The 27058-nt window shown below is 40.0% G+C and overlaps 1 protein-coding gene across 2 annotated transcripts in view; it reads right to left on the bottom strand.

Annotated features, from left to right (window-relative positions):
* The window catches only part of LONP2 (lon peptidase 2, peroxisomal), a 110842-nt gene that overhangs the window by 33674 nt on the left and 50110 nt on the right, over nucleotides 1-27058 (bottom strand). For both annotated transcript variants that reach the window (XM_006155236.3, XM_027774487.1), the window contains 3 exons: nucleotides 16695-16845; nucleotides 13667-13793; nucleotides 9422-9555 (listed from right to left, as the gene is read on the bottom strand). In XM_006155236.3, the coding sequence (XP_006155298.1) occupies nucleotides 9422-9555; nucleotides 13667-13793; nucleotides 16695-16845 (412 nt within the window). The remainder of the gene's footprint in view (nucleotides 1-9421; nucleotides 9556-13666; nucleotides 13794-16694; nucleotides 16846-27058) is intronic.

Genomic DNA, 27058 nt, shown 5'->3' with positions numbered 1-27058 from the left:
GGGGGGTGTTTCTCCTTTTCTTTCCTTTTTTACCCAAAAAAAAAAAAAAAAAAAAAAAAGCAAGAAAAAAAAAAGCATAGATTTCTGATTATGTAGTCAGGACGTGTGTGAAGGAGGTCAGCGCTCTTGATACCTGTGTGGTTCAAGGGTCAACTAAACTAATAACAACAACAACAAAACAAATTAGAAAAGGTTAAAAATACCACTTACAGTAATTCAAACACAAAAAATCAGGCACCTACAAATGTACTTAAAGAAAACATATGTGAAGGACCAGCAGGTGATGTGGTGGTTAAGGCTGGACACTCCCACATGGCTGACCGTGGTTCGAGTCCCGAACCTGGTGGCTTGCTTTCTCACTCTTTCTCTCTCTCTCTCTGTGTCTCTCTGGTCAAATTAAAATAAATGATTGAATGAAGAAAATTAAATAATTCTTTTTCTGTTGTTGTTGAGAGGTTTTTTGCTATAGGGCACGTGCGCTTGCCAGATAGAGAGAGACATAGAGACAGAAAGTGAGAAATCACCCCCCCTAGGGGGGATGGTCACGCCACAATCCCTTCTCCTCCATTCTCCTCTCGGGATCTTGGGCACGCATGCACACACGCCCGGTGTGAGTGTTACGCCACCGGGTCCGGGATGCGAACCGTGGTCGACTACGTGGGAGTCCAGCGACATAGCCATTATGCTAACTGTTGGTTCCCAAACAATTAAATAATTCTTAAAAAAAGAAAATATATGTGAATGTATACCACTAAATAATATTGAAACACTTAAAACCATTTAAGAAGACAAATAAATGAGTTAGTTATAAGTTCGAAGACTTGATACTATCCAATTGTCAATTCTCCCCAAATGATTTACAGATACAATGCAGTAACAATCAAAAAAAACCAGGAGGTTTTATTTCTTATTTATTGATCAGTAGAAATTAAGTTGATTTTAAAGTTTATACGGCTATCTGAAGGACAGCCAATAGTCAAGGCAATCTTGAAGAACAAGGCTAAAGGTCTTACACCAGATACCAAGATTATTTAAGATATGGTAATTTTTGAAACCGTATGTGATGCTGCCACTAGAAATTTTATTCCAGGTCCAAAGTACCCATTCACTTAATGTAAGTTAGTTTAATTCAGTTTTTCTTTAAGTGTGGTTTCATGAAGTAACCACCTAGGGGTGTATCTTTTTGTGTGTGTGTGCCACAGGGTGTGTGTGCTTGCCAGAGAGAGACAGAGAATAGAAAGCACCCCCTAGTGGGGTATGGTCACACCACAAACCTTTCTCCATTTTTCCATCCTGTTAGGATTTTTTGGCACACACATACATGCACATAGGAACTGGAGTCGTGTTGTTATCATGTGGGATCCTGCTCCGTTAACCACTAGGCTATGGGTTAGCCCTTATGGCATATATTTAAGTGATATATATTATTTTATTTATTTATTTTTTTTAGAGAGATTTTTGTTATAGGGCACATGCGCTCACTGGAGAGAGAGGTGGAGAGACAGAAAGTGAGGGGATGACAACGCTACAATCCCTTCTCCTCCATTCTCTCGGGATTGTGGGCATGCACGCACACGCATCTGGCGTGAGTTTCAAGCCACCCAGTCTGGGACTTGAACCGTGACCAGCTATGTGGGAGCCCAGTGATGTAACTATTATGCCATCTGCTGGTCCCCTTTAAATGATATTTTTAAAAGCTTATTATTTTTTAAACTTTTGCCAGAGGGTGCATGTGTGCACCAGAGAGAATGGGAGGGAAGTGAGAAAGCGCCATGGAGCCCAGTCATATTACAACCCCGGATCCTTCATTTCTCCCTCCTGTTGGGAGTTGGAGTATGCATAAGCACATTCCTGGTATGTTTCTCAAGCAACTGGGCCTGGGAATCGAACCACATGGTTACCACATGGTTAGTCATATGGGATCCAGCCCACTTAACACCAGGCCACAGGCTGGCCCCAAAAGCTCATTACAGTGACATCTAACACACTTCATGAATAACTGTTGAACCTGTATTAATTTAGCTTCATTTTTTTTTTTGCAGGGGGAGTAACTTCTATATGAATAATGAGAAGCAAATATCCCAAGGTTCTTTCAGTTTAACCTAGCTTCTCCAATAAATACTGTATTGTTCAAAATAAAAGTGGATAAGAGTGCTCCATATTGTGAGAAACTCTGTAAGGACTGATTATACTATGAATCCTTTTTTTGCCGAGGATAATTTTTGAGGAAAAAGCTTAGTAGATATTATTAGGACATATATGGTACATGACTGCTTGAACAAATGGGCCTTTGGCTAACTCTTTAAAGAGAAACACCCAAGGGACCAGCAGTTAGCATAATGGCTATGTTGCTGGACTCCCACATAGTCGACCGCGGTTCGAGTCCTGGACCCGGTGGCTTAAACTCACGCCAGGCGCGTGTGTGCCTGCCCAGGATCCCGAGGGGAGAATGGAGGAGAGGGGATTGTGGTGTGGTCATCCCCTCTGGGGGGTGATTTCTCGCTTTCTGTCTCTCTGTCTCTCTCTCTGTCTGGTGAGCGCACGCGCCCTATAGCAAAAACCTCTCAAAAAAAAAAAAAAAAAAAGAGAAACACCCAAGTATGCAAAATTAAATACATGAAACATTTGTGTCTTGGCTGAGGCATAAAGCAGAATCAAACTTTGGTCAAGTACTTTTATCCCTCAACCCAGTTAATATACCAGAAAGGAAAACAACAGTGATTCAGAAGACACTAGTAACATGTAGAAAAACATAGGTAGTATTGTTTTTAAGAAATAATTTTCATACTTTATAGGTAAGTGACCAAAACCATAAATATTCCTCCTTGAACACAGATCACCTACAAATGTCACCTGCTTTTTAAACTCCCTATTACTACTTGGTCTGTTTAACTGCCAATGAAGACCTCACAAATACAAAGACAAGTGTTCACAGACCAGTGCTTCTGGGCCTCCTCCAAGGGAGGTTGTTCGATACACTGGAGGTTTCTGCCTGTTCTGAGGCTTGTGGCCTGAAATTACTTTTGTTCTTGGCAGTAACTCTAAGTCTCACATTATTTTTAACATTAAAAACAACTCCCATTCTGCATTACTTCAAACATTTTAAACTGTTTTGTTTTATACTCTAATTTTAAATAATTCATTTTTTAATGAACAAGGTTTAGCTACTGAGGTCCTTTTGAATTTTGTGGCATAAAAACCTAATGGAGGGACCAGCAGTTAGCGTAATGGCTATGTCGCTGAACTCCCATGTAGTCGACCGCAGTTCGAGTCCCAGACCCGGTGGCTTAAACTCACGCCAGGCGCGTGTGTGTGCGTGCTCAAGATCCTGAGTGGAGAATGGAGGAGAAGGGATTGTGGTGTGGCCATCCCCCCTTGGGGGGTGATTTCTCACTTTCTCTCTTTCTGTCTCTCTCTGTCTTTCTGATGAGTGCACGTGCCCTATAGCAAAAACCTCTCAAAAAAACAAAAACAAAAACAAAACAACAACAAAAAAACACCTAATGGAGACTCTTGGAGACATTTTTCTTTCGTCTTGGTTGAAGTCACAAATACCAACTTATGATACCGTCTAATTACTCTACTAAGGTTGTTTATAACTCAAGGATGTCTTACAATATTACAACCAACTTGGAGTCCATATCTGTGCCTCTAAAAGTACTACAACCCAAACTGTCCTCGACAGACATGTTATTTATCCTAATTATTCATCTGGATGTGGCCGGTAATACCTGAACTATCCAAATCTGCTTAAGCGCATTATCATTTATGAGATGCTCTGGGAATCATGGATTTAAAAGAGAAAAAGGAATAAATGTTCCTATGAAAAACTATGTTCTCACCTGCTCACAGGCTGTTTTCACAAGTCCCTGAATACTTGCGGGTTTGTTTATGTAGCTAATATGTCCACAGAAAATATGGTAGTAGATGTATATGTAAACATTAAACGATGTTAACTATAAAAAGCTTCCCTCAACATCCAAGCCCTCTGAATGTATTCTGTAAATTCTAAACATACTATCTAAATATTAAACACGTTTGGGAACCAGCAGTTAGCATAATGGCTATGTCGCTAGACTCCCACGTAGCCAAGCGCGCTTCGCGTCCCAGGCCCGGTGGCTTAAAACTCACACCGGGCGCGTGTGCGTGCGTGCCCAAGATCCCGAGAGGAGAATGGAGGAGAAGGGATTGCGGCGTGACCATCCCCTCTGGGGGGTGATTTCTTGCTTTCTGTCTCTGTCTCTGTCTGTCTGGCAAGCGCACACGCCCTGTAGCGAAAACCTCTCCAAAAAAAAAAAAAAAAACCATGTTTTTTTTTTTTTTCTTTGTTAATTGCTTGAGGGTGAGTGCACTCATCCATAACAGACAAGGAGACAGAGAAGTAGACAGGTAGAGAGGGAAAGCGCCCCCCCAGTGGGGTGTGGTCACACTCTAAGGCCTTCTCCATTTCTCCATCCTGTTGGGATCTGGGGCATGTATGCACAAGTGCCTGGCATGTTTCTCAAGTAACCAGGGCTGGGATTCAAATCAGGGTCACCCATGTGGAATGTGGCTCCCTAATTACTAGGCTACACTGCCAGCCCAGGCACATTTTCAAAATATGTTAACTAGATAAAACGCATTTCACCCTTCACAATTCACAGCCAAGGAGAAAAAGACGTGGGCTCAGTTACTTCTGGCCAAAGTATGAACTGAGTTGTAAGAATAAAAAGGGGGAAATTCAGGAGGATTAGATCTAGACCTCAAATTTAGAGGCGGGGGGAAGGGAAAAATGCCTCAGTTCTCTGTTATCACTGTCAGCTACACAAGTGCCTTCCATTTCTGATAAGGAAGGACTCACTCACGCACTCACCTTTTTTTTTTTTTTTAAACTTTGTTATAGGGTGTGTGTACTTAGGTAGAGAGAAAGGGGTAGGCGTGAGTTGAGAAAGCACCCCTGAGCGGAATCGGTCATGCTGCAATCCTTTTTCCTTTATTCTCTTTTTGAGATTCTGGGTATGTACACAGTGTCTGGCATGTTTCTCAGGTCTGGGACTCCACTGTGCTGTTGGCCTGGTGAGAATCGCCTGCCTTAATCACTACACCACCAGCTGGCCCCATCTAGGAGGCTTTTTAAACTTTCAGATTTCTATAAATGGTAGTCTATGTCTCATCTTTAACTCCTATCATAATGACAAAAAATTTAAAAAGTGGGCCAGACAGGTGGCATGGTGGTTAAGACAGCTGGATCCGGTATGACTGAGTACACGATTAGAATCCTGGACCTAGTGGCTTGGAAAACATGGTGGTGTGCATGCACGCATGCCTAAAATCCTGAGAGGAGAATGAAGGGGAAGGAACGGCCATTCCCCTGGCCCGGGGGGGAGTCCTCACTTTCCCACTCTCTCTATGGGGAGCACAGAAACTCTAAAGAAAAAAAAATAAAATGAAAATGTATAAACCCACAAAAACAAAAAAGAATGAGAAGGAAGACAATGGCTGATAAGGGATGTTGGCCATATTTAGGAGCACAGAAAGTGGGTAGACAAAAAGTAACACACTATCAGGCTGGAGAAAACAAAAGCCTCAGGGTCTTGCAGGACTACGCAGAGTGGGAGACTCAACAGTAGGATTTGAACCATAAAATCTTCCAAGGCTCAGGAAGAAGAGATACCCTTGAAAGTGTGAGTGAGGAGTGGGGACTGAAAACAGAAGTTTTAAGGTCTGGATAGCAACAAGTCGAGCTCATTGTCTCTAACCATGCTTCACATAATGAAGGCATTACCCCCAACCCCCCAATTCAACAAAAGACAGGAGGTATACTCTGGAGAAAGTGCAGTAGTAAGGTTGCAGGCACAGGGGGAAGGGGGTGTGTGAAGGATGACACTGGAAACAGGATTGTATGAAGGCCTACTTTTGATGCTACTGCTGTTAAATAAATATACTGTGCTCAGCAACAGAAAGAAAAACAAGACGTTAACCTGTGTCTGTTCCATGAAGTCTATCACAAATTATGATTCTTTTTTTTTTTTTTTTTTTGGGAGGTTTTCGCTATAGGGCGCGTGCACTCGTCAGACAGACAGAGAGAGACATAGAGACAGAAATCAAGAAATCACCCCCTAGGGAGGATGGTCACACTGCAATCCCTTCTCCTCCATTCTCCTCTCAGGATCTTGGGCACGCACGCACACGTGCCCGGCGTGAGTTCTAAGCCACCGGCTCCGGGACGCGAACTGTGGTTGACTACATGGGAATCCAGTGACATAGCCATTACGCTAACTGCTGGTTCCCACAAATTATGATTCTTTAATCATAGTCATCTGAAGCTTTTCCAGAAACAGCTATGGACGTAGTAGAACAGCTAATATGTCTCTTTACTATGAAAGAAGTGCTCAGTTTCCTTCTACTTAAGTCGTATTTGTTGAAGTAAGTTTTGGCAGGAAGCTAAAACATTTATCTGGGTACCAAAGGAAATATTCACGTTTGATTAATTCCAGTAGGAGACTTGTCCTCATGTCATCACCCCCACAATAATTTTTAAAGAAAAAAAAAATCATCTGATTATATTTAACTGTGTGCCTATAAAAGAAAATGTATGAGAAAAACAAATTATTACACAGGGAGCTATTCCAGAGTATAGTCGTCTCCACTGCAAACTGTGGTTTTGTGGGTCACCAGGTGGTATGGTGGTTAAGGTGGCTGGGTCCCAATGACTGGTTCAAGTCTCAGACCTGGCAGCTTGTAAAATCACAAAAGGAGAATAGAGGAGGAGGGATTGTGGAGTGGCCATCCCACGCTTCGGGATGTTTTTTTCTCTTTCTCTCTTTCTCTCTCTCTCTCCCCCTTCCTCCCTCCCAGAGAGCACACATACTCTATGGCAAATTTAAAAAAGAAAACAAAAAACAATCTGTGGTTTTGCTTTCCATAGTTTAAGTGACCTACAGCTAACTGTGGTCTGAAAACATTAAATGGAAAATTCCAAAAATAAACAATCATAAGTTTTAAATTGCATGCTGTCCTGAGAAGTGGGACGAAATCTCACATTGTCCTGATTTATCTGATTCATTCTGTCCAGTATGTGAATCATCCTTTTGTTGAACATATCCACGCTGTTTACACAACCTGTTAGTCACTTCACTGTCATCTCAGTTACCAGATTTATTGTCGTGGTAGGGCGGGGCTTGTGTTCCAAGTAATTCTTACTTTACTTAGTGGCCCCCAAGTGTAAGCAAAAGTGGTGATCCCAACAACTTGGATATGCTGAAGAGAAGACATAAAGTGCTTCCTTTAACTGAAAAGGTGAGAGTTCTTAATAAGGAAAGAAAAAAAAAATCCTACGCTGAGGTTGCTGAGATCTACAGTAAGAATAAGGCTTCTACCTATAAATTGTGAAGAAGGAAAAAGAAATTCAGGCTAATTTCACTGTTGTACCTCAAACTGCAAAAGTTAAGGTCACAGTGCATGGTATAAATACCTTTTTTTTTTTTTTGAGAGATTTTCACTGTAGGGCGCGTGCACTCGCCAGACAGAGAGAGAGACATAGAGACAGAAAGCGAGAAATCACCCCCCAGGGGGGATGGTCACGCCGCAATCCCTTCTCCTCCATTCTCCTCTCGGGATCTTGGGCACGCACGCACACGTGCCCAGCGTGAGTTTTAAGCCACCGGGTCCGGGACACGAACCTCAGTCGACTACGTGGGAGTCCAGCGACATAGCCATTACGCTAACTGCTGGTTCCCTATACCTATTTGAGATGGGAAAGGCATTAAACTTGTGAGTGAAGCGCATGAACAGAAACCAGCTCTGATGGAGGGCATTGGGGTTTACCTTATGTGGTTTCAAGCATCCCCCGAGGGGTTTCTGGAACGCATCCCTTACAGATAAAGGGGGAGGGACTATGGCACAAAGATCTGCCCTTGCAGTACTTGGACAGCGTGGCTTTTTAAATACTATAACAACATCTGATGTTATATATCATTCCAAGACTTAATTTCTGTGTCAGAAATATGAGAACCTAGAGTCCATTCATAAAATATACCATTATTATAAATCTGGGGAAAATGACTATAACCTCGAAGCATTAATCTAGAATAAGATTCCAGTTGATACTCTGTACTATTTGTAAAAGAGAATCCTCTTAATAAACACATCAAACATTAAATTATTACTCATTAGATGCGTTTCCCAGTGAAGTAGCATGTGCCAATGCTTCAAGGACTACCCAACCCCATCCATCCCTCCACACCCAACTTTGCTGTCAGTTACTCCTAACTGCCAGGTCTGAGGGCACCAGAACAAGGTCACAGACCTTCTCCCTCGGTCACATCAGAACGGTCCAGCTTGGCTTCCTTATGTTGTCCTTCTGCCACCTTCACAGCAACAGCTCGGCAAATGGCCCCAAATTTTCTATCCAGAGAACGAACCCCTGCCTCTCTGGTATACCTGTTATTGAAGAAAAAAATATTTTATTTTTGGCCAAATACCACCTGTAAAAATAGACAGAAATAATGTGGTTAATATTTTTACTAAAGAAACAGTGGACATTTAAATGTTCATTATCCTTTTGTGAGTACAACTCCACACTTACAACTTTTTATTAAGGTATTTTTTTTTTTTTTTGGAGAGGTTTTTCGTTATAGGGCACGTGTGCTCGCCAGACAGACAAAGACAGACAGAGAGACAGAAAGCGAGAAATCACCCCCCAGGGGAAATGGCCACACTAAAATCCCTTCTCCTCCATTCTCCTCTCGGGATCTTGGGCACGCACGCACACGTGCCCAGCGTGAGTTTTAAGCCACCGGGTCCGGGACACGAACCTCAGTCGACTACGTGGGAGTCCAGCGACATAGCCATTACGCTAACTGCTGGTTCCCTATACCTATTTGAGATGGGAAAGGCATTAAACTTGTGAGTGAAGCGCATGAACAGAAACCAGCTCTGATGGAGGGCATTGGGGTTTACCTTATGTGGTTTCAAGCATCCCCCGAGGGGTTTCTGGAACGCATCCCTTACAGATAAAGGGGGAGGGACTATGTCACAAAGATCTGCCCTTGCAGTACTTGGACAGCGTGGCTTTTTAAATACTATAACAACATCTGATGTTATATATCATTCCAAGACTTAATTTCTGTGTCAGAAATATGAGAACCTAGAGTCCATTCATAAAATATACCATTATTATAAATCTGGGGAAAATGACTATAACCTCGAAGCATTAATCTAGAATAAGATTCCAGTTGATACTCTGTACTATTTGTAAAAGAGAATCCTCTTAATAAACACATCAAACATTAAATTATTACTCATTAGATGCGTTTCCCAGTGAAGTAGCATGTGCCAATGCTTCAAGGACTACCCAACCCCATCCATCCCTCCACACCCAACTTTGCTGTCAGTTACTCCTAACTGCCAGGTCTGAGGGCACCAGAACAAGGTCACAGACCTTCTCCCTCGGTCACATCAGAACGGTCCAGCTTGGCTTCCTTATGTTGTCCTTCTGCCACCTTCACAGCAACAGCTCGGCAAATGGCCCCAAATTTTCTATCCAGAGAACGAACCCCTGCCTCTCTGGTATACCTGTTATTGAAGAAAAAAATATTTTATTTTTGGCCAAATACCACCTGTAAAAATAGACAGAAATAATGTGGTTAATATTTTTACTAAAGAAACAGTGGACATTTAAATGTTCATTATCCTTTTGTGAGTACAACTCCACACTTACAACTTTTTATTAAGGTATTTTTTTTTTTTTTTGGAGAGGTTTTTCGTTATAGGGCACGTGTGCTCGCCAGACAGACAAAGACAGACAGAGAGACAGAAAGCGAGAAATCACCCCCCAGGGGAAATGGCCACACTAAAATCCCTTCTCCTCCATTCTCCTCTCGGGATCTTGGGCACGCACGCACATGTGCCCGGCATGAGTTTTAAGCCACCGGGTCCAGGACGCGAATCGCGGTCGACTACGTGGGAGTCCAGCGACATAGCCATTACGCTAACTGCTGGTTCCCAAGGTATTGTTTTTTTCTTAAACAGACAGACATATTTTTAGCCGTAACTATTTCCTTTAGACAGATTATCTTGAATTACTGGGTTGTTGGGAAAGTCACGACGCAGTTTTGCATATATAAATTTAGAAGAATAAATCATGACTTTCCCGACAACCTAATGTTACTCTAAACCTGAAAGTGAATGCTTAATTCTTCTATTTATATTGCCAAGTAAATTTGGCAGCACATTAAACACCATTTATTCTTTGATGATATGTGCAAGAGTTTTTTCTTTGGAGAGGTTTTTACTAGAGGGCACATGCGCTTGCCAGAAAGACAGAGAGACAGAGAGAAAGAAAGCGGGAAATCAGCCCCCAGGGGGTATGGCCTTCTGCTCCATTCTCCTCTTGGGATCTTGGGCACACATGCACATGTGCCCAGTGTGAGTTTTAAGCCACCGGGTCCGGGATTCGAACTGTGGTCGATTACATGGGAGTCCAGTGACATAGCCATTACGCTAACTGCTGGTCCCTCTGTGCAAAAGTTTTTTAAAATAAAATGATCAGGTTAAGAAAATTCTAGATTACCTTATCATACTTTAAGTGCTGTTGAAAGAATCATAGAAATTGCACTTTTTGTCCAACTACTGGGTTGTTGAATAAGTCACGATGTATTTTTCTATGCAAAAATGTTTCATGTCTTTTCCGATGACTCAATAAAACGGAAGACAAATCAGAGACAGAAATCTAGTCTTTACTGGAAACTGCTAATCGCCTCTACTCAATGTATTTTCATCATGGTCATTTCTAAAGGAAAAAAGCCTGTTCAGTGATGCAAGTTATTGTGATTTTGTAAAAAAAAGACTCTATGGGAGGTTAAGAGCTGCTTAAAGAACTTATATGTTATCAGAATCTAATTCCGTAAGCCATTATATAGTGCAACCATTTTTGACCACTCAGCTTTGGATGGATTTGAATTGGTAGCATCAAGAAGAGAATGAGGTTTTATCTGAAAAAAAATGGATTCGATTAGGATGTTAGATATGTATGCTAAGACTATGAGGAAGCAGATTATAAAAGTCCTGAAAAAGACAGATAAAAGCTCTTGGCTAAATACTCAAGGTAAAACTCATTTCAAAGGGATAGGAGGATATAAAAAAAATCCATATTTTTTATATAACACTGCTTATAATTTAAATAAGTAAGAAAATGGGGCATCTTAACAATAAACAAACTAACATAAAAAGAAAGGGAAGGAAAGGAAACCCAAAGCCCAAATGTAGCTTTCTAGACAACTATTTGATCACTTTTGGTTTAAAGAGTCTAGACAAAAGATGAAAGCAAGAAGACCAAGGAAGTTTATGAAGGAAAGGCATGCACATGCAAAAATGGTACCAAAATATTAAGGATGAATTGGAATTTGCCAAAAATAATGGCAACAACAACAACAACGAAACTCATTTTTGGGGGGAGAGATTTTTTTCTATATGGAAAAATCTGAGTGCTCACCAGAGAGGGGGGGAGGGGGGACAGACAGAAAGTGAGAAATCACTACCGAGACCATGAGAGGGAAAGTGAGAAATCACTCCCCCAGGAGGATGGCCATGCCTCAATCCTTTCTCCTCCATTCTCCTCTCGGGATTTCGTGCATGCATACACACATGCCTGGTGTGAGTTTCAAACTGCTGGGTCTGGGACTTGAACCATGATTGATCATGTGAGAGTCCAGTACCTTAACCACTACACCACATGTTGGCCCCACAACAAATATTTTTTAATGTGTTTAGAACAGTAATGGGCTAGGAATTAATGCAGATACATCAAGAGCTGACCAAGGGGCCAGCAGGTGGCGTGGTGGTTAAGGTGCTGGATTCTCACAAGGCCTACAGCAGTTTCAGTCCCACACTTGATGGCTTAAAAATCATGCTGGATGCATGTGTGTGTGTGTGCCCAAAGTCCAGAGAGAAGAATGGAGGAGAGAGGATTGAGGCATGGCCTACCCTATTGGGAGGGTGATTTCTCGCTTTCTCCCTCTGTCTCCCTCTGGCAAGAGCGTGCACTCTATGACAAAGACTAAAACAGAAACAAAAACAAAAAACAAAAAAGTGCTGACCCAAAAAAGGAGACATACTAATCCCTTTGATACCTTTAAACTGAAAACAGAAGAATCACCAGGATTAAGTAAAAATTGGCTGATGTTTCTCACAATGCAGCAAACATAAAAATGCTGTATGTACTGATTTTTCAGAGCACATAAAACTGATGGGTGTTCTCTGAAATAATGACATTGTTGGAAGACCTTCAGCATATAAATCACCTAATTTATTTCTCCTGGCATTGTCCACATGGTAAATCATCAAACAATTTAAGAGAAAGAACTCCCAGGTCTAATTTAATCTTAGTGTTTTGTGTATAAATTCAAATAGACCCAGAGGGAGCATGGTATAGATGAAAAGGCAGTCTGCCAGACAAAACTCTAAGTCAAAGTTCAAAATGAAGAGATACTGGGCTAGCACATGGCATGATGGTTAAGGCACTGAACTCCCATGTGGCTGACCACAGTTCTAGTGCCGGACTTGGCAACTTGCTTTCTCACTTTCCCTTTCTTTCTCTCTGGTCAAGTTAAAAAAATAAATAATAATAAAAAACTCTATGAAACAAGTAATTCTTTTTTTTTTTTTTTTTTTAAAAAAGGAGAGATACTTCACATATCTTGAAAATCAACAGGTTCTGGAAATGGGCCGCTTGAGGAGTGCATAGCAGCCTTAACAACTTGCCAGATGATGCAACGGGGCTGTAACGCTAAGCCAGCACAACTGTAAGAGGTTATGACAGATAGTAATTCTCAATAGGGCCTATTTTCCATTCAAACAGGTCATCTATCAATTAGACTAAGGCATACTAGATTCAAACAATTTATGCACTGTTTGCCACAGGCTTAAGCCCTTGGTGGCAAACTTGGGAAAGCACCTTCTTTATTGTTGTAGTGTTCATTCTGCAGATCAAAACCCTAAGCATTTAAAAAATCTCTCAGAAGAAAAGAAAATCTCAATAACCTAAAATAGATGTTTGAAAGTAGCTTCTTACCACTTAAAAGAATTCAACAACTTTTAAGATCCTGGGCATTGGGACCAGCAGTTGGAGTAATGGCTGTGTTGCTGGATTCCCATGTAGTCGACCACGGTTGGAGTCCTGGACCCGGGTGGCTTAAACTCATGCCGGGCGCATGTGCGTGCATACCCAAGGTCCTGAGAGGAGAATGGAGGAGAAGGGCTTGTGGTGTAGCCATCCTCCCTGGGGGGGTGATTTCTTACTTTCTGTCTCTCTGGCTCTCTGTCTCTCTGGCAAGCACATGTGCCTTATAGCAAAAAAACTCTCCAAAAAAAAAAAAAAAAAAGATTCTGGGCATAAAAAAATGTTTATTTTCCACATGTTTGGTTCTTAATTTATCAAATTAATCCCTTACATTGCTATTGCAGCAAAGCAGAAGTTCTAGCTCAGCTATGGGCCTTAGCTATGAAGATATTCTAAATGCGTTCTCCATAAATTTCTGCCTAATACAGAGTCCTGTGAAAATCAATGACCATGGCGATGTTTGCAAGAAAGCTGCTGGACAAAGAAATGGATGTGGCGAGATGCCAGTAAAACAGCCTCTTTTTTTCAGAGTCAAACATTAATAAGCCCTCAGGATGGCCAACTTACCTGGTGATGATGTCTAGAGTTGTAACCTGAGGGATCTGAATCTGCTGGGGAGTCAGCCCATGTTGTTCCAGCTGTTTTGGAATCAAGTGTCTATGGGCAATCTCTATCTTCTCCTCTTGTGTATATCCTGCAAAAGAAGTCATCTTGCTTTATAATCAGTCACATGGCTTCAACAATGTATTTTTTTTGTATTTACTTTATCATTCTCCTGTAAGTGAGTGAGAGAGAGAGAGAGAGAGAGAGAACCAGAGTGAGAGACAGAAGAGATGGCACTCCTAACAGGATGATCCTAACTAACCTGATTGGACATCAGCCAGCCCAGATCATGCGTGCCCAGGATACTCCTGATGGTAACCTTCCCCACATGGATCAGGCTGGCAGAAACGTTGTGTAATTCTTTTTCGTCAATGGGTGCATATGCTCAAGACACAGTCAAGAGAGAGAGAAAAACCTTAATGGAATGTGGTCAAGCTGCAATTGCCCTTCCTTCATCCAGTCAGGGTTTTAGACATGCATGCACACATACCCAGTGTGTTCCGTAAGCCACCAGGGCAAGGACTCCAACCACAGTGGGCCAGGTGGGCTCTGGCTTTCTATGCACAGTACTTAACCACTGTGTTATGGGGCTTTTGATTAAATGATGTAGTTTGCATAGAAGAGGGCAAAACAAAAGCAAACACAAAAACAAAACTCAGTAAAATGTAGAAACAATTATCCCCTTATCTTCAAATGCTCTGAAATTTTAAATAGGAAAATAAATGTATCCTATTCCTTTACAAAACTTGATACACATTTGGAAAAAACTTACACACACACACACACACACACACACACACACACGATTAAGTGAGCAGTGAGTTCCAAGGGATGGGTTCTTAAGGAGCTATTTCTAGAACTATTACTATGAATTGTAGCAAGAAAACAAAACCTAAGATGTCTCTATAAAAGTCTCCCCCACTGGGCCAGCAGTAAGCGTAATGGCTATGTTGCTGAACTCCCATGTAGTCGACCACGGTTCAAGTCTTGGACCTGGTGGCTTAAACTCACGCTGGGCACGTGTGCGTGCGTGCCCAAGATCCCGAGAGGAGAATGGAGGAGAAGGGATTGCGGCGTGGCCATCCCTCCTGGGGGGTGATTTCTCACTATCTCTCTGTCTCTCTCTGTCTTTCTGGCAAGTGTACACACCCTATAGCAAAAAAAACAAAAAAACAAAAAAACAAAAAAAAAAACAACTCCCTCACATGTTGGAGGGAAAAATATATGTATGTGTGTATGTGTTTGTGTGTGTACATACATATACATAAAGATCAATATATTTAAAATACTTTGTTCTTATTTACCTAATGGCCTCAATGAGTACAGATTTAGTCTTTAAATTCTGTTTAAGACAAAATTGCACCTAAACTAATGCCCTCTTTCATTGAACAAGCAAAAATGAAAAATGTGAACTGATAAGACATCTTTTGAATAGAAACAAGACATTAAAAAAATAGAAAGTCTAGGAGAAAAGGGTGAGCAATCTGCCAAAGGAGGGAAGTGGCGGCATCTCTCGTGGCCTCCTCTGCAGCAGCTGCCCTGATTATCCCACTTCACCTTAGTGTATCTTACAGGTTTTCTGCCTCATGTTGGAGTTCCCAGGCAATCGGGTCTCATTAGTTATTTATTTTAATCTTATAAATACACACAGCAACTTTGAAGTATACTGTATTTTAAAACCAAATACAGAAACCTGCTGGGCTCCTAGAGAATTAAGAAATCTGATTATCATTCACTTAATAGTAAAAAAAAAATTTTTTTTGGAGAGGTTTTTGCTATAGGGTGCATGCGCTCGTCAGACAGACAGAGAGAGGCAGAGAGAGACATAAAGTGAGAAATCACCCCCCAGGGGGGATGGCCATGCCGCAATCTCTTCTCCTCCATTCTCTTCTTGGGATCTTGGGCACACACGCACACACGCCCGGCGTGAGCTTTAAGCCACTGGGTCCAGGACTTGAACCGCGGTCGACTATGTGGGAGTCCAGCGACATAGCCATTACGCTAACTGCTGGTTCCCAAAATATATTTCAGATTGATCAAAAATACATTTAGACTTTAGATTCTACTCTCCTTTCATTTTAATACTCTCTGATATTTGATTTCTTCTAGGGAAAAATTACTCTGAGCAATTAAAATAAGGTGTGAACACTACCATTTATTTAGTATTAGTAACTAAAGGGCTTTATTTTATTAATTAGTTAACTTATTATCATTATTATTAATCTGCTGTAGGGCACATGCACTCAGAGAGAGAGAGAGAGAGAGAGAGAGAGAGAGAGAGAGAAATATTTGTATATAAATATTTAGTATAGATACCTATATCTATATATGTAACTATTTAACAGACCCAAACAAAAAGAAGAGGAATTTAAAAGCAAGTGTACTTTTAAATTTTTGTTTGTTTGCTATTGGGTGCATAAACTTGCCAGAGAGTGACACAGAGAGAGAAAGTGAGACATTACTACCCAGGAGGGATGGCCATACCACAATCCCTTCCCCTCCATTTTCCTCTTGGGATTTTGTGCAAGCATGCCCATGCACCCACCCAGTTTTTCAAGCTGCTGGGCCCAAACTGGTTTTAAACTGCTCAACAGGCCAGGTGGGATCCAGTCGCCTTAACCACCACACCATGGGCTGGCCCAGCATGTGTATGGAACCTTTCCCGTGGGTAGGCTTTGCACAGTGTTGCATTACTACTGCACCACTGTAAGGCCCTTGATTATCCTTTAATTTTAAATCAAATCTGAAATTGCTGTCAAAATGTATTCTTGATGTCTTATAGAGTATACACGTACTCTTGCCTATCATGATTAAAACAAGTTTTGCTGTTCCAAGACTTCAAATCTACATAAAAGTTGGTTTAGACACCTTATTCAGAACACCTGAAGAATATGTATTGGCAGAAGAGCTTGCCTTTTTACTCAAGACATCAAAAGGTTATGCTTAGAAAGGCAGGACACATCAAATAATGATTTATTTATGAATCAAATACCTGGAACTTGAATGATCTCCATTCTGTCCAATAAGGCGGGTGGAATAGTGGCAGTGGTGTTGGCAGTAGCTATAAAAAGAACTTGGGAAAGGTCGAAGGCCACATTTAGATAATGATCTGTGAAGTTATGATTTTGTTCAGGATCTAACACCTGGGGAGAATAATAAACATTTAAGCAAATTTATAATAGTAGTTCCAGTCGAGCTATATAAATTAAAACACATGTGATATATTAGCAAGGTTGATATCTGTGCTCAATATAGTTAGTTTGGGAAACACACAATAACACTAAAAGCAGAATATTCTTCTTTGCATTTTTCACATTCTAAATTTTTTGTTTTAATGAAACATTCAATGTCAAAATTTCTGAAAACCCACAGAAGTACAAAGAAGTAAAAATGACACCTTTAAGTTTTATTCAGAAATCTATGTATTCGTGACTCATGGTGTGGCCGTAAGTTACCTAGCCAGTTTCCATACTGGTAGCACACCTTATGTTAACACCTGTCTTAGTTCCTATGGGAATATATGGTAAGTAAATAGAGTATTTTGAAGTTCTTAGGTAACAGGTGAAAAGTCATGATGCATTTTTTCCTGCCTTTGTCTACGCAAAAATACATCATGACCTTTCTGATAGCCCAATAATAATCAGTATATTCCTTCTCAAATATTATCAGAAAGTCTGGTATAAATTTTTTAACTGAAAGGGGAATTTCAAATAAGAATAATCAAGTGAAAATTATTATGGAACTATATTCTGATATAGCAGAGGCAAATAACAGGTTTTTTTTCTTTTCTTTTTAAAAAAATTAATATTAGATGCTTTTAGAGTGGGAGACATCTTTTCTAAAAAGAATTTTTTTCTTTTCGTATTTTTTGGGCTTTTGTCACAGGGCATGTGTACTCTCTGAAGAAAGACAGAGGGAGGGGAAGTCAGACGTCACCTCCCAGGGAGATGGCCACATTCTGCAATCCCTTCTCTATTCTCCTCTTGCAATTTGGGACTCACATGTACACATGCATGGTGTGATTTTCAAGCCTCCAGGTCCAAAACTTGAACAGCAGTTAGCCATGTGTGAGCCCAGCACCTTAACCACCATTCCACCTGATGGAAAGGTACTATGGTGTGGCCATAGTAGGAAGGAACCAGATCTCACATGGTTCACCATGCAGTTCGAATCCCAGACCCAACAGCGTGGCAAGCATGCTGGGCAGGTGTGCGTGTGTGTGTGCATGTTCCACATTCAAGCTGGATGCAGAAATAGAGGAGAAGGGATTGTGACATGACCAGGCTTCACTGGGAGGTGTTTTCTACCTCTTCTTTTAGCTCTCTCTGGCAAGTGAGTACAAGTGCCAATTTAAAAAAGAAAAAAAGAAAAACTTCGTTTCGGTTAATTCCCCTTCCCTCTGCTTTCGTTTGTACATAAGAGGATGTGATTTCTTACTTTCTGTCTCTCTGTGTCTCTACAGAAGCGTACATGCCCTATAGCAAAAATTTCTAAAAAAAAAAAAATCACTAATAACCAATTTGAGAAAAATGCCCAGGAAGTAGAAAAGACATTAAAGCCATGTAGAGAATAGATATGGGGGGGAGGACAGATTTAATTCATTATCATTGCTATAAGTAAAGGAGTCTCAACAAATGAAAACAGAAAGTAAGTAGGTAAAGAGCCAAAGAAGCTATTCTAGAAGACCCACACTGCAGAGCTTCAGATTTTCTGTGCAATAAAGAAAGGACTGAATGGTACTACAATATACTGAAAAATTATGACTAGTTTAAAATATTTTAAAATCTTGACTACAAAGAATAAATGTAACATATATAGTATAAAGGAGAATAACAAAATGAATAGCTATGAACCTATTATCCAATTATGATCACACTTGTGTTTATCTGTTTGTATCAGTGATCTCAGTGGTGGGAACTGATGTGGCCATCCCCCCGGGGGATGATTTCTCACTTTCTGTCTCTCTGTCTGTCTGGCGAGTGCACACACCATATAGCAAAAACCTTTCCAAAAAAAAAAAAAAAGAGAGAGAGAGAGAGATAGAAGCTATAAAAATGAAGCAAATAAGAATTTTGAATTGAAAAGTACAGCAACTCGAATGAAAAGTTTACTATAGGCACTAAACAATTTTAGCTGGCGGAAGAAAGAATCATTAAACTTGGAAATAGGTCAGCTGGGATTATCTAGTCTGAAGAATAGAAAGAAAATGGTATTTATAAAACTGAACAGCACTTCAGAGACCTAAGAGACACCATAAAGCTTACCAGTATACCATAATGGGAATCCCAGAGAGAGAGGGAAAACAGAAAGGGGCTAAAAAATATTTGAAGAACTAATAGCCAAATAGTTCTCATATTAGATAAAAAAAAAAAAATCACTTTCACACCCAAGAAATTTAACCAAGTGCTAAGAAAAGGCTAGGGTTAATCCCTGTTATTTATAAATTGCATATTTGTAAACTCACCTACTTGCTTAAATTTATTTGTAACCCCAAATCAATACTGACAGTATTTCTACGTCATTTGCAGACCTGTGAAAGCACATTGCCCATGGGGCGTGTTTCAAGTTGAGATCACACAAAGTGACATTTCACTTCTTGTTTCAGAAATCATACTCTAAACAAGTATCCTTTCCACAGTCTATTTAGTGGCATTTTTTTTTTTTTAATTTTCTGCTGGGGATTTTGCTATTTATGGGTAGCTCTTAAATACTATCTAGTGTTCTTAAAGGCAAGGAAGGCAACGATGTGTCTTTTTTTTAAAATTATCTATTTAATTCCATTATTATTATTTTTTTAAAATTTGACCAGAGAAAGAGAGAAAGAAAGGGAAAGTGAGAAAGCAAGCTGCCTGGTCTAGGACTCGAACCACTGTCAGCCATGTGAGAATCCAGTGCCCTTAACCACCATGCCACCTGCTGGCCCCAGCAATTTGTCTTATGGAGAAAATATACCTGTTACATAAGCTTCACTTAGGCATGAGTTATAGTGTTGACGGCCATGAGTTAAATATTAATAAAGTAACAATATATACTAAATATGATGCCTTTACATAGAAATACATATACAAAAGGTTATATATTGACTGGCTGATGCACTGGCTTGCATAATGCAAATCAACTATACAATACTATGTTAATAGGCTTATAATGTAAACATTACACTGTCATAACAATTTTGCATGACAACAGCTGTACAAAGGAAAGCAGAGGGAAGGGGAATTAACAGAAACAAAGTTTTTCTTTTTTTCTTTTTTAAATTGGCACTTGTACTCACTTGCCAGAGAGAGCTAAAAGAAGAGGTAGAAAACACCTCCCAGTGAAGCCTGGTCATGTCACAATTCCTTCTCCTCTATTTCTGCATCCAGCTTGAATGTGGAACATGCACACACACATACACACACCTGCCCAGCATGCTTGCCACGCTGTTGGGTCTGGGATTTGAACTGCATGGTGAACCATGTGAGATCTGGTTCCTTTAACCATGAGGCCACAGGGTCAGCCCACAATTTTATATGTCAACTTAGAGGTTGTTCTAGGATGAGATCAACATTTAAATCAGTGAACTGTGAGTAAAGCGGATTGTTCTCCATAAAGGGAGTAGGTTTCATCCAATCAGTTGAAAGTGGAGAAAACAAAAATACCGGTCTCCTGGAGGAAGAAAAAGTTCTCCAGCAGTCTGCCTTCAGATTTTATCTGTACCACTGGCTCTCCTGCATCTTGGCCTACTGTAGATTTTGTACTTCCCAGCCTCTATGGAATTGATTATTTATAATACATCTCTGTCTAGAGACAGGTATACATACACACGTATGCACATACACACCTACCTCCTACTGTTCTGTTTCCCTGACTAATATACTATCGTAACAAAGTTGGTATTAATCTTAACTAGATTGTTTTAGTTTAGTAATTGCAATCTCCAGGGAAACATGAAAGAAAATAACTTGCCTAAGTTATTTTTACATACATATGTACATACACACATTTATTTATTTATTTATTTTTAGAAAGATTTTTGCTATAGGGCATTTGTGCTCGCTGAAGAGAGAGAGACAGAAAGCGAGAAATCACCCCTGGGAGGAATGGCCACACTGCAATCCCTTCTCCTCCATTCTCCTATTAGGCATTTGGTCATGCGGGCACACACGCTCAGCATGAGTTTCAAGTCACTGAGTCCAGGACGTAAACCACAGTCGGCCATGTGGGAGTCCAGCAACGTAACTATTACGCCATCTTCTGGTCCCTTAAATTTAATTTTTTAAGAGTTTGCTTATTTCTTCCAAGACAGAGAAAGAGAGAGACATCCCAACTGGTTCTTAACACCATAACCCATCCCTAGGCTCAGTCAGCCAGGATGATGCCATGCGCAAATGCTCTGAGTGTACAGGGAGACCTTGGTATGTGAACCTGGGACCATTCCCTTATGGCCTCAGCATCACAGAGCATTATGTTACCACTGCACCTGATCAACTCTAAGTTATTAAGAAAACAGCTAAAATACACATGGTGGGGAAAAAAAAGGACTGTAGTGTTGCCATCGCCCAAGGCAATGCTTTCTCACTTTCTCTTTCTCTCAAGCATGCATGCACCCTACAGCAAAAATGTAACAGTAAGAATAAAAAGGCAAAACATGTGCCATCTACTATGGCATCATTCTACTCCTACGTATACGGCAATGTGAAACAAAAGCTTATGTCCATATCAAGACTTGTACGTAAGTGTTTATGGCAACTTTACTTGTAATAGCTAGCCTTCTGCTGTTACGTTTTATGTTTTTTGTTGTAGATGCCTTTATCAGATTGACTAAGTCTACTTTTATTCCTAGTTTGTTGAGTGTATTTTTTTTCTCTCTTTTTTAATCAAAAAAGATATTATTCTCTTCTGGTTTTTGGAGTAAATTTGTGAATTATTACTATTTTTCATTTTATTTTCAGAGAGAGATTTTTACCATAGGGCACATGAGGTCGCCAAAGAGAGACAGAGACAGAAAGTGAGAAATCACTCCACCCAGAGGGGATGGCCATATAATGCAATCCCTTCCCCTCCATTCTTCTTTCAGGATTTTGGGCATGCACACATATGCTCCCATAATGACTTTTAAGCTGCTAGGTCCGAGACTTGAACCTCGGTCAGCTATGTGGGAGTTCAGGGATGTAACCATTAAGCCATCTGCTGGTCCTGTAAAGAATTATTATCAATCCGTAAGTTTGGTACAATTGCCCAGTGAAATCACTTGGGCTTCTACTATTGATAAGTCTGTTTCCTTGTTGAGCTTCTACTTGGTATTAACCATTACTGAAAGTGGGGTAATGAAGTCACCTCCTACCATTGTTGACCTATTTATCCCTTCAATCTGTCAATTTTGGCTTCATGTGTTTTAGGGCTCTGTTGTTAGGAGTATATGTTTATTATTTTACTGATAGATTGACTCATCTTTAGAAAATATTCTTCTTTATCTTTGGTAATATCATTTATTTTAAAATATTTTGCCTGGCATCACTACACCTACTCCAGTTTTCTTATGGTTGCTATCTTCCTGACACAAGTTTTTTCTTCATTCTACTTTTTACTACTTTTGTCTTTGATTCTAATGTGTGTTTCCTGTAGACAGCACATAATTCAGTCTTTTTATTAATCCATTTTGCTCATTTTTGCCTTCTGATCAGAAAGTTTAATTTAGGCACATTTAATTTATTATTGATGAAGTCTGTCATTTTACTCTGTTAACGTCTGCCTCCTTTATTGTTTGTGCATTTAGATGAATTATTTTCTTGTGTAATACTTTAACTTCAGTAGTGATTCTTTCATTATATCTTTTTTTAAAGAATTATTTATTTAATTTTATTTATGCATTCATTTAGTTAATTTATTTATTTTAATTTGACCAGAAAGACAGAGAGAAAGAGAGTGAGAGAGGGAAAGTGAGAAAGAAAGCCACTAGGCCCGAGACTTGAACCGTGGTCGGCCATCTGGGAGTCCGGCTTCCTTGTCTACAATGCCACCTGCCGGCCCCTTTCATTATATCTTTTAAAGTTATATTCTTAGTAGTCGTTCTAGAGATGATTACATATGTATCTTAATTTATTGAAATCTACTTCAATTTTATAATAAATTAATCCCAGTGAGATACAGAAATGTAAACCCTATATAGCTCTGATCCAGTCACCTCTTTTTGTGCTATTACTGTGATATATTTTATACCCACAGGTTGTATCCAATGACACATTAAAAAAAAAAAAGTGTGCTTGCCAGAGAGAGAAAGAAAGAGAGAGAAAGAGAGGGAGGGAGGGAGGGAGAGAGAGAGAGAAAGCACTCCCATGGGGCATGATCATGTTACAATCTCTTTTCTTCTTTTTTTCCATCCTGTCAGAATTTGGGACACGCACGTACAAACACAGGTAGAGTTTTCCAAGCTGCCAGGTCTAGAACTTGAATTGCATGGTTGGCCACATGAGATATGGTTGCCTTAACCACTATGCTGACTGGCCTCAAATTTTTATGCTTATTGTTTATATAAGGTTACGTTTTTGAAGAAAGGAGGGAAAGTATATATAGTTTGTGATATTAACTTCCTAAGTTACCACTTCTGGTTCTCTTCACTTATTCTTGTGCATTTAAGTTAGTATTTTGGATCAGTTCCTTACTCTAACACAAGTTTGCTTCCACCCCTGTATATTTTGCTGTTATTATTAAAGATATCACATGTTTTATGCACATACTCAATTATATACATATTATTTTATATAGCTGCTTTTTTACATTTTTATTTTTTTGGAGAGGTTTTTGCGATAGGGCACATGCGCTCGCCAGAAAGACAGAGAGAGACAGAGACAGAAAGCGAGAAATCACCCCCCCAGGGGGGATGGCCACGCTGCAATTGCTTCTTCTCCGTTCTCTTCTTGGGATCTTGGGCATACACACACACACGCCCAGTGCGAGTTTAAGTCGCTGGGTCTGGGACTCAAACTATGGTCGACTACGTGGGAATCCAGCAACATTGACATTATGCCAACTGCTGGTCCCTTCATGTGGTTCTGAATTTCTGTCTCAGGACACTCTCTTTCAAACTAAATAATTTCCTTTTGTGTTTCCTTTAAGATGAGTCTGCTGGCCAGCAATTCTGTTTGGAATCTTTTATTTGAGAATCTTTAATTCACCTTTACATTTGACATATGGTTTTTGTTCAATATAAATTTCTTGGTTAACAGAATCTTTTTTCTTAAAAATGTTTAAATTTTATTTGTAAATAGACATATTATAGTTGTATATGTTTATGGGGTACAAGGTGATGTTATAATTTATTAATATAATGTGGGATAATTAAATCTAGCTAATTAACATATCCATGACCTCAGATTTATTTCCTTTAGTACTTTAAATATGCCATCCCAATGCTTTCTGGCTTACACTGTCTCTAATGAGAAGTCAACTGTTCATCTATTTAGACTCCCTTATATGTGACAAATCATTTTTCTCTTGCTGCTTTCAGTGTTTTTCATTTTGTCTCTTAGCATTTTTCCTATGATGTGTCTGTGTGTTTCTTTATTCTACACAGAATTAATTCAATTTCTTAGATTCATATATTTATGCTTTTTTTAAATCAAATTTGGGAAGTTTTCAGCATTATTTCTTTGAAAAACTTTTCTGTTTCTTCTCTCTCCTCTCCTGTTACACAAGACTTAATGAATTTCTACATTTCCCTGATATTGTTCATTTTCTTCATTCTGTTCTTCAGACTGCATAATCTCTAATAAAACCTGAAGTTTACGGATTCTTTCTTCTGGCAGCTCAAACATATTGCTGATCCTCTCCAGTGGTGTCTTCATTCAGAAGTGATGCTTTAAAAATTTTTGCTAGGAGGGGGAACCAGCAGTTAGTGTAATGGCTATGTCGCTGGACTCCCACGTAGTCGACCGCGGTTCACGTCCTGGACCCGGTGGCTTAGAACTCATGCAGGGAACGTGTGCGTGTGTGCCCATGATCCCGAGAGGAGAATGGAGGAGAAGGGATTGCGGTGTGACCATCCCCCCTGGGGGGTGATTTCTCGCTTTCTGTCTCTCTGTCTCTCTCTGTCTGTCTGGCGAGCACACGCACCCTATAGTGAAAATCTCTCCAAAAAAAAAAAAAAATTTTGCTAGGAGGCATGTATGCTCACCAGAGTCAGAGATAGTGAGAGAGAAAGTGAGCAAGCACCTCCCTGTCCCCACTGCAGGTGGGATGGACATACTGCAATCCCTGTCCATTCTCCTTTCAGGATTTTAGTCACACAGGCACATGTGCCCAGCACTGTTTTTAAGCCACTGGCTCCAGGACTCTAACTGGGTACTTGGCCATGTGGGATCCAGCCGGCCTAACCACCATGCCACTTGCTGGCGCCGAGAACCTCATTTTTTGTTGTTTGTTTTTTTTTCATGCGAAGTGGCATGAAACTCACAGTGAGCCCAAGTGCATGTGTGCCTTGAATCCCACATTGCTGACTCCATGGTCCAAGTCTTGGACCTGGAAGCTTGAAAAACACACTAGCCCCATGTGTTTGTGTGTGCCCAAAATCCAAGAGGAGACTGGAGGAAATGAGACTATAGTGTGACCATCCCCTTCGGGGGAGGGGTGATTTCTCACTTTCCCTCTCGCTCTGTCTCTTTCTGGCAAGTGTACATGCCCTATGGCAAAGATCTAAAAAAGTTGTTTTATTTTTAATTTATTTTGTAAGTTTATTCATTTACCTCTTTCAAGAGAAAGACAGGCACCCCCAGCAGGGCTGCCACCACCCAGCTGGCCTAGACCACAGGCATGCATGGGTGCCCTGATTGCTCAAGGAAGTCCTGAGATGTGAACCTGGGATCCCTCCCATGTTGGTCCAGCTGGGCCACCACATGGCATATTCTTTAGCTTATTCCAGTAGCCACTCCAGCCTCTATCTACTATTACATTCTTCATATCCAGACTATATTCCCTTAATAAAAATTATCTGTAAGATAAAATAAGCTTGTAAAAGTACATTTTACAAATGATCTCTAGATACACTTTTTTTAAAAGCAGATTTTTTATATGGGAAGATAAAACAAAATGTGATTTTAAATCTTCCAAACTCTTAGTAATATTCTACTTTAAACACAAAGTGTTAAGTAATTGAATCTGTTCTTTTTTTTTTGAATTCAGGTAGGCTGACTGGCAATGGAAACAGTAAGTGGCTTTCAAAGTGAACACACAACAGATGTCAGCAGACAGTAAATTAAATGATGCCTGGAGAGCACTTTGCAGTTTGCAGAGGACTTTCACTGTCATTTAACTGTTTTGACACACAGGTATAAGATTTTTACCCAGGATTTGGGCAAGTGAGGAGGAAGGTGTCAGGTACCAAAATACTCAGTTCTTCCATACCTATATCTTGCTTCATTCTATAGCACTACAGTCTATAAGGAACTGGTGTCATTCATAATTAAACTATAGTGACAAGTATGTGGCCTGATGTGCATTTACTTTTAAATATAATTTGAAGCTTTCATATTGTTATTTTGGAATTCTAATAAATCAGTTGCTAGAAAAGTAAATACCAAAGGTCTTCATGAAGTGAGAAAATACCATTATACTAGCTGCTTGTTATCAAAGACAATTTAGCAAGTATAAGTGAATGACTATGAAGTGCTAGGTGAAGACCTAAAAAACATTGTGTAACAACCAAACAAACGAGGGACTTAATCATTTCCTACGTAATGAGTATAAAGCTATCTTTGGAGGACTTGCTTCAGAACTCAGCAAAAATTGTCTGTTGAGAAACTTAAGTATCAGGGAATTACTCAAGTTATTTTCAATAGGATAACAGTAGATACTGAATGGGAGAATCTGTCAGATTATTTAAAAATGTCCTGATGTAGGGATGGCAGGTGGCATGGTGGTTAAGGACTCTGGACTTCCACATGGCTGGCTGTGGTTCAAGTCCTGGACCTGGTGGCTTTTTCTCTCTCTCTCTTTCTCTCTCTCTCTTTCTCTCTCTCTCTCTGTGTGTGTGTGTGTGTGTGTGTGTGTGTGTGTGTGTGTGTGACTCTCTCACTCTGTCTCTTTCTGGTCAAATTAAAATAAATAAAGTTAAATAAAATAAGATGATTATTTAAAAAATTAAAATGTCCCAATGTAAATTAAACTGAATTATCAATATTATCTAGGAAAGTACTAAAATAATGCTCACCATTTTACTACTCATAGTACTGTAGAGTACCAATTACCCAGCCAGAAGATAACTGGCTTAAAAAACAAGCAAAACCAAACTGAATAAAAAGCCCCTTACCTCAAAATCTGAGGTTTTAAAGTAGGGTAGCTATTTTTTATTATCTAAAAAAGAACCACTTCTGAAACTAG

This window comes from Tupaia chinensis, unplaced genomic scaffold, assembly GCF_000334495.1.
Source record: "Tupaia chinensis unplaced genomic scaffold, TupChi_1.0 Scaffold000439_1, whole genome shotgun sequence".
Taxonomy (NCBI): Eukaryota; Metazoa; Chordata; class Mammalia; order Scandentia; family Tupaiidae; genus Tupaia; species Tupaia belangeri.
The sequence above is the reverse complement of the archived record's forward strand: the minus strand, read 5'-3'. Positions and strand labels throughout refer to the sequence as shown.